The sequence below is a fragment of the Rhipicephalus microplus genome, chromosome 4, assembly GCF_043290135.1.
Source record: "Rhipicephalus microplus isolate Deutch F79 chromosome 4, USDA_Rmic, whole genome shotgun sequence".
NCBI classification, from domain to species: domain Eukaryota; kingdom Metazoa; phylum Arthropoda; class Arachnida; order Ixodida; family Ixodidae; genus Rhipicephalus; species Rhipicephalus microplus.
Genome location: NC_134703.1, coordinates 57,860,425 through 57,876,962, shown reverse-complemented (window position 1 = coordinate 57,876,962; position 16,538 = coordinate 57,860,425). Strand labels below are relative to the sequence as shown.

Below are 16,538 nucleotides of genomic sequence, written 5' to 3'. Positions count from 1 at the left end.
CCCCGAGACTTGGGCAGAGCTCCGAGACTGTAACCCCTCGACGCGAGGTTACGACTGCACTCAGTCGACTGCTCGAGGCTCTCGGAGGTCTTGCTACTCGACTGCAGCGCAGTACCCGCGGCCTCCGTTGGGGTCGCGACGGGAGAAAAACCCCGGGGCCCGCGCTCGGCTGCGCCGAGGCCACTTTCCGGAGAACCATCGGAGTCGGTGTCGCACGCGGCTCGATATTTCGGGCGCGCAGACACGGCGTTGCGCTTGTGCGAGTCGGAACACAGAGCTTAAGCGAGGCGGCGACACGTGTTCTCCCGAGTGTCCACTCGTTTACAGAGACATGCACGGTCGCGCCCTTCGATCCTGCAGCGCTACGGCGCAGCTGCGATGGACAGTGGTCATGCTCTGCCGCGTGATCATAATGGCCGGTGAGTGAAAACTCCTGATATAATTGTAATAATATCCGGGTTTTACGTGCCCAAACCGTGATAGAATTTCAGGGAACGCCGTATAGTGGAAGACTCCGTATATTTCGAGCGTGTGTTCTTCTTTAATGTACACTGATATAAAACAGTAGACGGGCTTCTATTGTTTTGTCTTCACCGAAAATGCTACCGCAGCGACCGTTATCGAACCCACGACTTTTTGTTGAGCAGCCGAGCATTGTAACCGCTATACCGCCATGCTTGTCCATCTTTGTTTTGTCTTATTCGTAGCCAGCTTGCACAAGAACTCTTGCCGTGACCTATCAACCGTAGCAAGCCGCTACACTTCTGAACTATGCCACCGTAGTGGAAGACTATATGCTGAACTTCCGCGCAGTTTTACGATGAAACAGGGAGCCGTGGTTGGAGATTGCTTAACTGGGCAACTTGGCGCTATGTAATATCTTTTTTGTGTGTGTGTGGGGGGGGGGGAGATATCATTGAAACAGCGAAAAAGAAATCATAGAGCTAAAAAAGGAAAAAAAAAACACAGCAGGACGTGTATATATGGGTCAACTTCTTAGGTGTGTGCGCATGACTTGTGTGCTGTCTGTTGAATACTTCTCTCAAAACCACACCAAATATCGACAGATAAAGGAGGTACACACAGACCCTCCCCCGCCTTACCGGCAATATGTCGCTATGTGCCACAAATCTCAAGATCGAAAAAGACGGTAACGGTCCACATCGAAGTCTTATTTCTTTCTTATATATAATTTAGGAGGAAAAGGAAGTTATGTCTAAACTGTACGGCCGGCTGCATAAAATCACAGATATGACAACACAAGCACCACTTACAACGGTCATCACAAGAAATAATAGTGGAACATGTTACATGTTTGTGGCAAAATGTTCTTCCCTACCATCACGTTCTGGGCTTGCGTTATTATCAAAGCAGTCACGGGCATTTACAGTGTGTCGTCTCTTCTGCACATGCATGCAATCCGAGCCCAGCTTTGGAAGCTATCAAGTTTTCGAGAGCGTTGAAATATAGTACGAAGCAAACAACAATGCAGCCTTTTTTTTTCAGCTCATGGGCGACGTATTTAGATTAGACTTTATCATCTAAAAACATTGGTCGTGGGTTCGATGCGCAGCTTCGGTGACCGCGTTCATAGAGGTGCGATGGAAGGCAAAAAACAAACAAACATGCACTATGCTTTTAGTGCAAGTTTATATAGAAACAAATGCCGTCAAATTTAGCATGCCTACATTCGTATCTTACCATAACCTAAGTTAAGATGAGACTTTAAAATCCTTATTTAATTTTTAAATTTATTCAGTAAAGTTAGGCTCATTTGTTTAGCTGCTGGAAGTGTGGCAGGTAAAACACGAGTGGCCTTTGCGCAAGGTTTATTTGCGCGTGTTAGATACTGCATTAGACGAGACACCACAAACACCGCGGCGAGGCCCTTGTCCTAACGTATAAAGCAAAATAAGAACAACTCGTGCTTTGTTTAATAAAAGTTCGCCGCTTAATATAAGCCTCATTGAAACGAAGCCAAGGTCAATAAGCGCAAGCGTGCGTATATATGCCGCAGCTCGGAGCACCACTGGAATCGCTCTTCAGATTTCCTGTAAACCGCATATATTCTTTTCTTAATTCAAGTTAATAAGGTTTACCAGGTTCAATACTTTCTTTGTTTGCATCATGTATCGCCTTCCTCTACGTTGCGTCATGAGTGTTCTGTCACTTACAAATGCTGCACAGGAGAAGAAAACAGATTGAAATGAGAAAGGAAATAAAAATATATCAGCAAACAAAACAAACGAATTAACAAGAAAACGTACTTATAAAAACAATGAATGAGTCAAGATAAGCAAACTACACGGAGACATAATACAAAGCAGCACAAAAGTCGGATCGATCTCTAAATTGGCGGCACGGTTATGATAGCACGGCCTGATCGAACTTCACGCTGCAAACAAGTGATCGTTCAGTCAGCTCCATACAAGCATCCAGTTGTTTAAGCCGGATGATTCATGATTTTCCTTTCTTATTTTCTTTTTTTTTACCCTCTCTCTGTGTGTGTCGAAACTTGGTGTACTCGTCTAAGCCCTCAGGTGCTCTCTTTGCGGTCTAAATCTCCTTTACCTCGGTGTGTGCGAAGGCAATCTTTTCTGCGCCTTACCTGAGAGGAAATGTCTGCGTTACCCTATTACGGTGACTCCTCTGTAGCGAGCGAAGACTCTGTGGCACGCGGTGAAGCTCTGATTGGGTTCATTGTTTTTCCGTCACATGGCATGACGCCGCGCAACCAAGCATGCTACGCGGGATAATATGTTCGGCCTTTTACATGCTGCTCAAGTTGGCAAATGGATACTGCTTGCTTCGTATACTAAATGTCGCTAATGATAGCCTTGGGTCAGTGGACCTTAACATTAAAGAAAAAAAAAACATTATATGCCTCATCAAACGTGAAAATTGGCCGTCGGCGTTGGCGTCAACATGAATGGTACAAAAAATTATCACATGATGACGTCACAATATGGCGTCGTAATGCACAGATCGCTAAAGCTTGCGACATCCTAATGACGTCATCCTAGTGTCACATTGCGTGACGTCATCATATGAAATTGTCGCTTCGTCGAAGGTAGGCCGATCACGGAGGCAATGTAAAACCAGGTCAGTCGCACAAATCTTGCAATGCCTCCGATATCGAAAGCAGTGGTAAACCACGTAATGTGCAGAAATATCTATGAATAGGGTGGTGAGGGGTAGGTACATCGACTGAGAACTAAACGATGGTTTCCATCTTTCTATAGTCGTATGTATGCGTAAAAAACCGCGAGTTTCTTTTTTTTTATCGAATCTTATTTTGCCGTCGTGGGTCTTAAAATTAATTTGCAGAAAACGAAAGTAATGTACAACAACCTCGGAAGAGAGCAGCGCTTCGAGATAGGTAATAGTGCACTTCAAATTGTAAAAAAGGCTATGTCTACTTAGGGCAGGTAATAACCGCGGAGCCGAACCACGAGATTGAAGTAACTAGAAGAATAATAATGGGGTGGAGCACATTTGGCAAGCACTCTCAAATTATGACAGGCAGATTGACACTACTCTCAAGAGCAAGGTATATAACAGCTGTATCTTGCTGGTACTTAGCTACGGAGCAGAAACCTGGAGACTTACAAAGAGGGTTCAGCTTAAATTGAGGACGACGCAGCGAGCAATGGAAAGAAAAATTGTAGGTGTAACCTTAAGAGCCAAGAAGAGAGCAGAGTGGATTAGGGGACAAACGGGGGTTAAGGATATCACAGTTGAAATAAAGAAGAGGAAATGGACGTGGGCCGGGCATGTAGCGCGTAGACAGGATAACCGCTGGTCATTAAGGGTAACTAACTCGATTTCCAGAGAAGGGAAGCAGGTTAGGGGGAGACAGAAGGTTAGGTGGGCAGAGGAGATTAAGAAGTTTGGGGGTATAAATTGGCAGCAGCATGCACAGGACCGGGTTAACTGTCGGAACATGGGAGATGCCTTTGTCCTGCAGTGAACGTAGTCAGGCTGATGATGATGATGATGATGATGATGATGATGATGATGATGATGATGAAGATGATGATGATTTTGCCGTTATCTCGCAACGACTGCGGCTAGTCTGAGGCTATATGGACATTGAATAGGCATCTTGTCGTCGGATGTCACTCGACATAGTAGGCAACTTAGGTCATGAGGCACATGAATGTGTCTCCAGATCTTGTCAAATACTCCGATATAACTTTACCGATCTAGCACGGGGAGTATAATATCTTAGATCTATTTCAATAATAGTCATACCTTTGTACGCTTTCTTTGCAAGTTATTCTTCATCTCTTGAAGAGCATCCACACTACAATTGGTTCTCGCGATGCAGCGCAGGCTTGACGTAACCTCTAATTCTGTTACCATCACTATCTCAAATACGCTTTGTGTCATTTCGAATGAGCTGCGTGTCTGCGATCTTTTTTTTTTTCTTTATCTGGCTACGGAGAGCAACCGAGGATGACTATGTGTCTTAACGGCAATGAAGCCATAACTGACAGGACGGACTAATTAGGCGAGCAGATGTGGTGTCGCTTCGGTGGAGGCGAAGTGGTAGAGGTCTGTGTACTGTGCTATGTCAGTGCACACGGTAAAGAACACTCGGTGGTTTAAATTTCTGGATCCGTTCACTATATACAGCGTTTCTCATAATCATTCCGTGTTTTTGGCTTATGGAAGCCCAGATATTATGAAAATAGTCTTTTAGCAAGCTAAGGAAACAAGGTACGCAAACGCGGTACGATGTTTTTATACCGGTTTTTCTTTCTTTCGCTCGTTGCGCTTCAGCAGCTCTAAGTTACAGTTGTAGTATGTCCCCTGAACTACAGGTTCCCAGTTATCAGTGCGTAGGCGAACAGGCAACAGTGATGCATTACAACCCTATTTAAAAATGCATTTGTTTTGTTAGGGTGCCGTCACTGAAATTGGCAGCGGCAAAAGTACGACGAGTGTGAGAGCAGGAGTGGTACCGCCAGACTGTGTTTGCGTATACTGTATTTATATTTCCGTAACTTACTAAAAGACTGCCGTGTTAGCCGTGTCTGATATTTGACTGCTTTCCCACTGAACGCGCAGCTCAACTTAGTGGTGCTTGCTTCGCGTTTTGTCGGCGCTTAACAAGGCTTAAGTTGAGCAGTACAGTAAGCCATTTGACGTGTATATATTACGTAAAACGTCAAGCAAACATAGACCTTGAATGCCATTGAAAGAATGCTAATATTACAATTGATAGCAATGACGTATATTCACTGAGTTGATTGGGCCAGGACGACAAGCTTGAAGTTATGTTGTGGTTAGCTCCTTTGTCATTCCTCATTGCTCTCTCTTTCTTGTACAGACCCCGTGTTTGACGACGAGCCTCCAATCGGCATATGAGGACGACAAGAGTAAAATACGAGGTTATTACTCAGACAACGAAGTTGTACTCCATACTTACCACATTTTATATAATCACGGAGTTGCCCCGCCGCGGTGGTCTAGTGGCTAAGGTACTCGGCTGCTGACCCGCAGGTCGTGGGATCAAATCCCGGCTGCGGCGGCTGCGTTTCCAATGGAGGCGGAAACGTTGTAGGCCCGTGTGCTCAGATTTGGGCGCACGTTAAAAAAACCCCTGGTGGCCAAAATTCCCGGAGCCCTCCACTTCGGCGTCTCTCATAATCATATGCTGGGTTTGGGATGTCAAGCCCCACATATCAATCTATAATCACGGAGTCGTGACGTGGACGAAGGAAGCAGGCTAAATTTTCAAGATAAAACTGTTTACTCGGCCGTACTTATGGCCCGTTGTTATGTAGTAGCTTAAAAAACTTAAAACACACGTAAACTAAAGGTCAGATTACAACGATGCCCACTGCCACTGATAACGGCGAACAGAACGTCGGCCGTTGATCAACTGGCACGTGAAGAGGCACGTCGGCATTTATACACACGTCGAATATTCTAACGTTATCGTTAGCGGCAACGTAAGTTTCAGAATAATCAGCAATGTTCATGAAGTGAGCGTAATCTTAACAAAGTGATCTATATACTGCAGTCTTGAAGCGTCTTGAACACCGCAGGCGCGGTTTACGCTGTAAAACGGGGCGATAACAAAACTGGAAGAGGGAATGTGACAATATGAACGCTATTTGTGAACGGAATTGCATTATCGCTCGCTCATATTCACGGGAAGGAGATGATGTGGGGTCGTGATTTTTTTATTGAAATGAGAAAGTTGATCATGCGTTCACTTATTCCTCAATCGGGTGGAGTGAACAGAAATGGGACAAAATTCATTTCATAACGAAGAGAAGATGTTTGAAGATAGGCCAACGAAATAAGTTCTCTTCTGTGACTGTACACGAACGGTCGTTCAACTATGCAGTCGTGTTGAATCGATCAGAGTCGATTTCAGAGTCGATTTCGTACGAACGTGCTCTGACTTGGCTGCCACTCGTCGAAGCTGAGCGAGCTGTACCGTGCACACTATGGCGTGATTGGAATGGCTAGCTATTAGAACCTTGACGTTATTACAGTGAAAGAAAGTTCGAACAAGGACTAGGAGACGAGGATATATACGGATGGTGGTTGCAGGAGAATCTTGCCTTGCAATGTACGCAGGTGATTGTGCCGCCCAGTCGTAACATTTCAGAAAAAGATATGGGAAACATGGGCATCATTTAGAAGCGTTGTGGGTGCTGACGAGCAAGGCAGCGTGCGCAGCACAGCCAAACAGGTTTGGGTATGCGCTAAAACGGTGGTACTGGCTGGCAGTTGGAGAGACGGTATATATAAAGAAAGCGGCTGCCAGTACCAACGAAGAACAGGAAGTGAGAGATTAAGTGTAACGTCTCAGATCATTTTAGACAAACAGGGACTATAGGTTTGCGCCGTAACACAAAGAAAACAACAATGAATCATACCTGTCGGTCTTGACAAGAAAACTGTCGTCGTGCGAGTGGTGCAAACTTCGCCGTCCTCATCTCTGGATCCTCTCTTACACTCTCATCTCTTGTCGACGCTTCAGTACTCATCCTCCGTTCGCCCCCGCGAGACCCACCATAGCTTTCGTACCGAGCGTCTAAGTATACGCGGCCCCAGCAATCCATCACCGCGGACGCGTTGGGGAGTGTCGCGCCGGAAAGCACGAAGTGAACGATGCGTCCGCATCTCTCGCGGTGTTGTCGCTTTATTTGTCACTCGGAGGACTCGAGCTGGGCACCTTTCAGTGCTGCGTGGGTCCTTGCCACAATGTAACAACCTAACATCTGCACAGCGAGCTCTTCAGTGCGCAACGACAGTGTGATTCTGGGTGGCACCAATTAGACGTCTCGCTGCTCCCACTGTGACCGAAGAGGACGCGGGTGCTTGGGTATAATTAAACAGACATGCACCGGAGTTCTGTTGTTTTGTCGCCGCTCTATTCTGGTATGCTTCAGTGCGTACTAAACTTGCTTCACCGCAGTAGAATTGTACGCTTCGCTGAACAACATTATTTTACTTTGGCGAAACTTGCAACAGTATCTACTGTTATTATATTTAGCGTTAAACGACACCGCAAGAAATAACGGCAATGCAAAGCGCTCGGGATTATCTTTCGCTTTCAATAAGCACTATGAATTCACACCAACTAACCCACCAACGCACTGTCTTGAACTTGTTACAATAACCCGTCAGTTTCGGCCTTTGTAAGACAACATTTATTACAGTTTGGATTTTTAAGTGACAATAAACACTTTATTATTAACTGAATACAATAATTTTAGCGCGCATGCATAGATAGTGAAACCAAATTTTCGTACTCGACGCAAACTCTTGTTGAAAATGAACAGCCGGCAAAGACCCAAAACTAATTCCAGAAGAAATGGCTTAAGCAAAGTACATGTAATATTTATCATTTCGAAGCTGCCTTAATATTGCTAGCAGTACTTTCAGCTTTCTTAGCTACCAGCGCTAGGGTAATCTCTAGTAACTTTTTTTTAGGAAACTGCGTAACACTCAATGTGGTTTCCGCGATTAGTTCCGGCAATGCGAAAGGTGACCGTAAAGGACGTGTTCTCAGTAATGTTTGTACGAGGGAAAAGAGAGAGATAGAATATAGGAAAGGTAGGTAGGTTAACTAGACTACGCCCAGCTTACTAACCTACACGTAGAGAGAGGAGAATAAGGAAGTAAAAGGGAGAGAGAAAGATAGAGAAGAAGATGCACATTGCTCGCCACACACAGTGCAGGGTTTCACAGACGGTCGCTTATTCATGTTGCCTTCAAGAATTCCAAGAGGGCTCGTGTGGCTTTCAGGGCTGATGTACTTGAAGACAATGCACCCGAGATCTCTTGTGTAAAGGGCCGGTAACGCTTGTCCGAAACAGCACGTGGCTTTCACGGGCTCCGATAACTCGAGAAAAGGACGGTCTTTGCAAATGCAAGGATAACAGTAAGATAAAGGACATTTAAGAGCGGAGATGAGCTTTGCTGCTGCTGAGTGTCGAGATAACAGCATCATTGAAAAGTGAATGTTTAGCTATCCATGCTTGCAAACAAGGATAACTATATAGACAACCAAGTATTGACGCATTATGCCTCAGTGTGTGAACTTTCACACATCGGGAAGTAATTTTAGACGCCACTTTACTGTATTCAATGACCCTATGCATATAATTTCGTGTAAAAAGGTTCACCAACATGAGCACTTACAATCTGCCTTCAGTCGCAAGTTTTCTCGGCTGCTGACCCGCAGGTCGCGGGATCGAATCCCGGCTGCGGCGGCTGCATTTCCGATGGTGGCGGAAATGTTGTAGGCCCGTGTACTCAGATTTGGGTGCACGTTAAAGAACCCCAGGTGGTCGAAATTTGCGGAGCCCTCCACTACGGCGTCTCTCATAATCATATGGTGGTTTTGGGACGTTAAACCCCACATATCAATCAATCAGTCGCAAGTTGCTGAAGCGTCGTGTCTGCCCTTCATCGCGTTTATCGGCCTCGCCAAAAAATATCACTTTCGCCGCAAAGGCGAAGCAATCAATGTAATAGTACAATTTGAATTCTTTTGAAAAGTAAGGCTATCAACTCCCTCTTTTTAATCCCATCTTGCGTAACGTTACAAAATGCCGGTGTAAGAGAATATTGCCGCGAACCATGCATTGGGTTTGTTTATTTGTGTTTTGTTTTTTCGGCCTGGCTGCGCCGGCCTGTGCTATCACTGTTTTCACAGCGTTTCGAACAAACGCTATCACAGCGTTTCGAACAAACGCTATCGAACAGCGCTTCAAGCGTTCCGAATCACTGTTTTCACAGCGTTTCGAACAAATGCTACCGAACAGCGCTTCGAGCGTTCCGAACGAACAGCGTTTCGAACAAACGCTATCACGGCGTTCTCGATACAATTCGACTATTCGAGAAACCCTCGCGCCAAGGGATATAAATTCCCGCACAGCCGATGCCGCGACATTCGATCGCCGACGCTCACTAGCGTGCACGTCGATTTGCCGGCCGCTGCTTCGCCGCCTGTGTATTCTTTCTGTTGTTAGGGGAGCACAGGTTCGCTCCAATAAACTTGTTTTCCTTATAGACAACTTCGTCGTCCTTTGCTTCGTGACATCTGGTGGAGGTGCTGGGTACATGAACCCTAAGCCATTGCCAAGCCGACAAGCAAGCCCAACACGACAAGCACGCCCAACTCGTGTCAGCCGCCGACAGCAAGGCCTTCAGCCAGAGTTTGTACTGCTCCCGGATAAAAAGAGGAAAGAAGACGTAAAAACCACGATGATCAACGCAGGCACCATGACCAGCGCTACCAACCCTCCCGTCGTTCTGCAACAACCTCGTGAGCCCCCATCATTCCGAGGATCTCCTGGTGAAGACCCGGAAGAGTGGCTGGAGAAGCTGGAGCGCATCCGCATCTTTAACAGGTGGGATGACGAAGAAACGTTTCGTCATGTCTTCTTCTATTTGGAGGATGCAGCTTGAACGTGGTTTGAAAACCATGAAGGCTCCCTAACCGACTGGACTGTCTTTAAGAGCGAATTCCTCAAAACATTCGCTACGGTTGTGCGGAAAGAACGAGCCGCCCTTTTGTTGGAGACGCGAATGCAACACCCTAACGAAGGTGTTGTACTGTTCGCTGAGGAGATGAAGATGCTGTTCCGGAGAGCTGACCCCGAAATGGCAGAAGAGAAGAAGGTGCGCTTTCTGATGCGGGGAGTTAAACAAGAGCTCTTCGCTGGACTCATCCGCAACCCCCCTAAGACCGTCGCTGAGTTCGTCACCGAGGCTTCGATGATCGAGAGGACCTTGGATATGCGTTCGCGGCAATACGATAGACCACTCAACATCCTTTCGGTGAACCCGGTAAACGCCCCTGTATTGGCGACGGAAGACTTGCGGGAGACCATCCGCGCCGTCGTTCGCGAGGAACTGAGGAAATTGTTCCCAGCAACGCCGCAGCCCCAAGTCGCCTCCCTCACTGACGTCGTCCGCGAGGAGGTTCAGCAAGCACTGGGGAATTCTACGCCGTCGGAAGCATCTTACGAACCACAAGCGATGACCTACTCCGTTGCTGCTCGTCGACCCCGACCCGTCCCAACCCGTTATCAAGAGGCCCCGCCGTACCGCCGCCCAATGTCGCCCGCCCGACCCCCTGTAACCCGAAACCAGGCGCCCAGGAAGACCGAGGTGTGGCGAACGCCAGATAATCGTCCGCTGTGCTACCACTGCGGAGAGGCCGACCACGTCTACCGCCGCTGCCCGTATAAGAGGCTGGGTTTGCGTGGGTTCTCCGTCGACGCACCCCGCCCGCGAGCCGGCCAGCGCCCATTTGAGATCGAAGAATACCTGTCGAACACCAGCCGTGGACCATCCCGTTTCAACCGTTTGCCGTCGCCCTACCCGTACCAATCCCCCAACCGTCGCAGAAATGCTGACTTAGCCCGTGGAAGGTCCCCCAGCCCACGAGGGGGAAACTAAAAGCAGCAACTTCTGGAGGTGAAGTTGCACAACGGCGAGAAAATGAAAACCCTCCAACGACGCAAGGCCGTGATTCACGACATGCCCTCATCCCGACGACCCTACGACACCCTGACGAGACCCCCGAAAACGACGACAGCTACGCTGCGCGACGCGTACCCGATATGGCGAAGCCTGCCGCTGAGAAGACGACGATGACGACGCATAGTGCCCGACCATCAACACGCGCAAGCCGCGTTACGACGCCCCGACGCACCCGAAATTCGAGGAAAGCGGCATCCGACGTCCAGTTGTCCATCGACGGCCTTGACGTAGTCGCCCTCATCGACACGGGAGCCGACTACTCGGTCATGAGCGGGTCATTCGCGTCCAAGCTAAAGAAAGTTACGACCAGATGGGACGGTCCGCACATACGCACAGCAGGAGGCCACCTCGTGACCCCAAGTGGAATGTGCACATCGCGCGTCACCATAGACGGCACTACGTACCCTGCGGAGTTCGTCATTTTGCCTAACTGCTCCCGCGACGTAATTCTCGAAATGGACATTTTGACGGACAATGACGCAATAATTGATCTGCAGACCAGGTCGATAACGTTTTCTTTCGATCACTCCACGACGCCGCAGCCGAACCTCGGACACCGTGCTGCTGTAAGAATCGCCGACGATCACGTCACCCTGCCACCCCGCGCAAGCTTGATGATCGCCGTCTATTGTGAAGGTGCTGCTCCTGACGTCGACGCTATCGTAGAGACTGACCAAAGGTTGCTTCTAGACCGCTGTGTGTCTGTCGCAAGAGGCATTGCGCCGTTTAAGCAACGCAGATCCCACATTTTTGTCACCAATTTCACCGAGGAGTACCAGCATCTAAACAAGGGCACTGCGATTGCGTTCCTCGAAGAAACGCAAGAAGCGAGTCAAGTGATCGCGGTCGCCACCTTTGAACGCGCACGCGCAGATGCTTCCAGGCTGCCACATCCTTTCGACGTGAACCCGGCGCTGTCGCAAGAAAATCGGGACAGATTACTGGAGTTGCTCCGTCGCTACAGCGAGTGTTTTTCCTCGAACTCGAAGTTACGTCAGACACCTTTGGCGAAGCACCGGATAATAACCGAAGATGGAGCCCGACCTACCAGACAGTCACCGTACCGCGTTTCTTCACACGAGCGTGAAGCCATCCGGACTCAAGTAGATGACATGCTCAGCGATGACATAATACAGCCATCGAAAAATCTGTGGGCTGCGCCGGTTGTACTCGTGAAGAAAAAAGATGGCACTTTAAGATTCTGCGTTGACTACCGGAGACTAAACAAAATCACCAAAAAGGACGTGTACCCCCTGCCACGAATCGACGACGCCCTCGACCACCTCTGCCACGCCAAGTACTTCTCATCCATGGATCTGAAGACCGGCAACTGGCAAATTGAAGTGGACGAGAGAGACCGAGAGAAGACTGCATTTATAACCCCGGACGGTCTATACGAGTTCAAGGTGATGCCGTTTGGGATGTGCACGGCGCCCGCAACGTTTCAGAGAGTCATGGACACTGTGCTAGCAGGCCTGAAGTGGCACACTTGCCTCGTATACCTCGACGACGTTGTCGTATTCGCCAGGACTTTCGACGAACACCTCACAAGGTTGGAATCTGTACTCGAGGCCATTCGTACGTCGGGGTTAACGCTGAAGCCTGAGAAGTGCCGTTTCGCGTACGAGGAACTCAAGTTCTTGGGTCACGTCGTGAACGCCGCGGGAGTCCTACCTGACCCGGCAAAAACATCAGCCATTGCGAACTTCCCAAGGCCGAAAGATAAGAAGGGTGTGCGAAGATTTCTCGGACTGTGCGCATACTACCGGCGCTTCATCGCAAACTTCGCACCCATTGCAGAGCCACTCACGCGCCTGACGAAACAAAGCACCCCTTTCAGCTGGGAAAGCGACCAAGAAAATGCATTCTGCGAGCTGCAACAACGCCTGCAAAACCCGCCCGTACTCGCTCATTTCGACGAAAACGCCGAAACGGAAATGCACACGGACGCCAGCGATATCGGTTTGGGCGCCGTCCTCGTCCACTGAGCAAAGTGGTTACGAAAAGGTAATCGCCTATGCAAGCCGTGGTCTGTCGAAGGAGGAGAGAAACTACTCTGCCTCCGAGAAAGAGTGCCTTGCTATCATATGGGCCATTTCAAAATTTCGCCCATACGTCTATGGTAGACCGTTTAAGGTTGTGACAGACCATCATGCGCTGTGTTGGCTCGCCAATTTGAAGGACCCCTCTGGCCGTCTTGGGCGGTGGAGCTTGCGCCTGCAAGAGTTCGACGTTACAATATTCTACAAATCCGGCAGGAAACACTCCGACGCCGACTGCCTGTCCCGCGCCCCCGTCGACCTACCACCACAGGACTCCAATGAAGACAGCGCGTTCTTCGGAGTCGTGACAGAGAGCGACCTAGCCGCCCAGCAGCGTGCAGACCCTGACATCCGCGCCATGATCGACTACCTCGAAGGACGCAACGTCGCCGTGCCTAGGGAGTTCAAGCGCAACTTACCAGCGTTCAGCCTCAAAAACTCCATCCTAGTGAAGAAGAATTTCAACCCCGGAACGAGAACGAATTATCTACTTGTCATCCCCGCAGACCTTCGTGACGAAATTTTGGAAGCGTGCCACGACGACCCGTTTTCCGGACATCTCGGAACAGCTCGCACGATTACAAAAATCAAGGCGAAATACTTCTGGCCCCGCCTTACATCCGATGTCACCCACTACGTCCGGAGCTGCCGTGACTGCCAGTGACGAAAAACACCACCGACGAAACCCGCCGGACTTCTGCAGCCGATCGCCGTCCCAACGAGGCCCTTCCAACAGATCGGAATGGACCTTCTGGGCCCGTTCCCTACATCCCGATCCGCGAACAAATGGATTGTCGTAGCGACAGACTACATGACGCGCTACGCAGAGACCACCGCTCTTCCTAGGGGAACTACACAAGAAGTTGCAAAGTTCTTTATTAACCAAATTGTGCTGCGACATGGAGCCCCTGAGGTCCCAATCACGGACCGCGGAACGACCTTCACTGTGGAGCTCATGCAAGGAATCTTACGCTACAGCAACACAGATCACCGAAGAACGACGGCGTACCACCCCCAAACGAACGGACTAACGGAACGGCTGAATAAGACAATCGCGGATATGCTGTCTATGTACGTCGACGTTGAACATAAGACGTGGGACGAAGTCCTCCCGTACGTCACGTTTGCGTACAACACGGCTATCCAAGAAACCACGCAGATGACACCGTTCGAGCTCGTCTACGGAAGACGGCCGACTACGATGCTCGACGCCATGCTTCCGCACGTAGAAGACGACGACCTCAACGCCGACGTCCAAGGATACCTCCAACGTGCGGAGGAGGCCCGCCAGCTCGCTCGAGTTCGTATAACGGACCAGCAACTGGTGGATGCCGGACGCTACAATCACCGACGCCGAGACGCCGAGTACCATCCTGGAGATCGTGTGTTGGTTTGGACTCCCATTCGACGACGTGGACTCAGTGAAAAACTTCTACGACGCTATTTCGGACCCTACCGGATTCTACGACGTGTTGGCGAACTAACGTACGAAGTGATCCCCGATGGTGACTCCCGTACATCACGACGACGCACGCGGCCTGAAGTCGTCCATGTGGTTTGCTTAACTACGGACGATGACGAACTTTTATTTTAATTTGTTTGAACTGTCCCTTATGTTAGCATCGGGTGGATGCACTCTTAGAGGGGGGGTAATGCCGCGAACCATGCATTGGGTTTCTTTATTTGTGTTTTGTTTTTTCGGCCTGGCTGCGCCGGCCTGTGCTATCACTGTTTTCACAGCGTTTCGAACAAACGCTATCACAGCGTTTCGAACAAACGCTATCGAACTGCGCTTCGAGCGTTCCGAATCACTGTTTTCACAGCGTTTCGAACAAACGCTATCACAGCGTTTCGAACAAACGCTACCGAACAGCGCTTCGAGCGTTCCGAACGAACAGCGTTTCGAACAAACGCTATCACGGCGTTCTCGATACAATTCGACTATTCGAGAAACCCTCGCGCCGAGGGATATAAATTCCCGCACAGCCGATGCCGCGACATTCGGTCGCCGACGCTCACTAGCGTGCCCGTCGTTTTGCCGGCCGCTGCTTCGCCGCCTGTGTATTCTTTCTGTTGTTAGGTTCGCTCCAATAAACTTGTTTTCCTTATAGACAACTTCGTCGTCCTTTGCTTCGTGACAATATGCCGCTCCATGGAGTCAAGAGGTTTTTGTTCTGTCTGTTGTGTCAGCGCGAAATGGGCAGTGAGAACACTTGCACGGGTATACGAGCCACCTATGACGTATGTGTAGATAGCACACCCGCCAGCCTTCGCAACTATACTCCTATATTCAAAGATCGTAGTGGGAGGAGGAACAGGAGGGAAAGGCAAGGCAGGGATGTTAACCAGTCTGGAGCGACCGGTATGCTACCCTACACTGGGGCAAGGAATGAGGGAGTTTGAAAGATGAAAGAAAATATGAAAGAAAGGAGAGCTCGCACACGCGTTGGGTTCACAAATGCTGATGACTTGGAACATGTTGACGCACACTAATTGGCGAAAGTCCGAAAAGATGCGGTTTTAGTCCACTGGAGTTGCACTGAATGATGGATGCTTCCTTGACTTCTTAGAAATGATGGTGATCGTTATCGATATTTCTACTCGAGTGATTCAAGTACTGATCGTATAGCCTGCTTAAATGACGCAGTTCAACTTTTCTCACAGGCGCCCACTTCATGCTTTTTCGCCTGACGAAAGAAGGATGGACGTTTTCTCTCTGCTTGAGGAGCCATAGACGGCAGGCCTCGCTCGTAGGGCGTTGTTATCGCATGTGCCTTCCGTGCGACCGATATGACCGGCTTACGTAATCTGTGCTTCAGCCGTGTTCGTGTCCAGCGCTCACCAGTCGGAATATTCAATGTACGGGACGATGTTATCGATTTAGGCCTCATAGAAAACATAAGTGCGATGAAAAAAGGACCCACTAAGATTGGTAATACAATTGCCTTGGCAATAAAAAATAATTGTCTCAAAGAAACGACAATGAATTGAATTCGAATCGCGTTACAAATATTGAGGAGTTAGTCAAATATTGACTGTGAGTTATCTTTTTTTTTTTTTTTTCACTTTTGCAGGGTTGAGCGAGTCTCTGAAACTGGTGCGGATCGACATGCCGAGCGTCGTGATTCGGGGTGAGCCGCTCTGGCTGAACTGCTCGTTCGACCTCGAGTCGGACGATCTGTACTCCGTGAAATGGTACAAGAACAACACGGAATTCTTTCGGTACCTGCCCAGCGAAATACCACCGGGCCAAGCGTATGACCTGCCGGGAGTCAATGTAGACGTGAGTCGAAGCATTTCTTTGAACGAAGATATGCGCAAAGCGTCAAAGTGTTATCCCTACGCATAGATAGATAGATAGATAGATAGATAGATAGATAGATAGATAGATAGATAGATAGATAGATAGATAGATAGATAGATAGATAGATAGATAGATAGATAGATAGATAGATAGATAGATAGATAGATAAA

The 16,538-nt window shown here is 48.8% G+C and overlaps 1 protein-coding gene across 1 annotated transcript in view; it reads left to right on the top strand.

Moving 5' to 3' along the window:
- The first annotated feature begins 206 nt into the window (after positions 1 to 206).
- The window catches only part of LOC119172669 (uncharacterized), a 37,092-nt gene continuing 20,760 nt past the window's right edge, over positions 207 to 16,538 (top strand). Inside the window, exons 1-2 of the mRNA XM_037423821.2 lie at positions 207 to 419; positions 16,139 to 16,347. Of these exons, the coding sequence (XP_037279718.2) occupies positions 332 to 419; positions 16,139 to 16,347 (297 nt within the window). The 5' untranslated portion in view covers positions 207 to 331. The remainder of the gene's footprint in view (positions 420 to 16,138; positions 16,348 to 16,538) is intronic.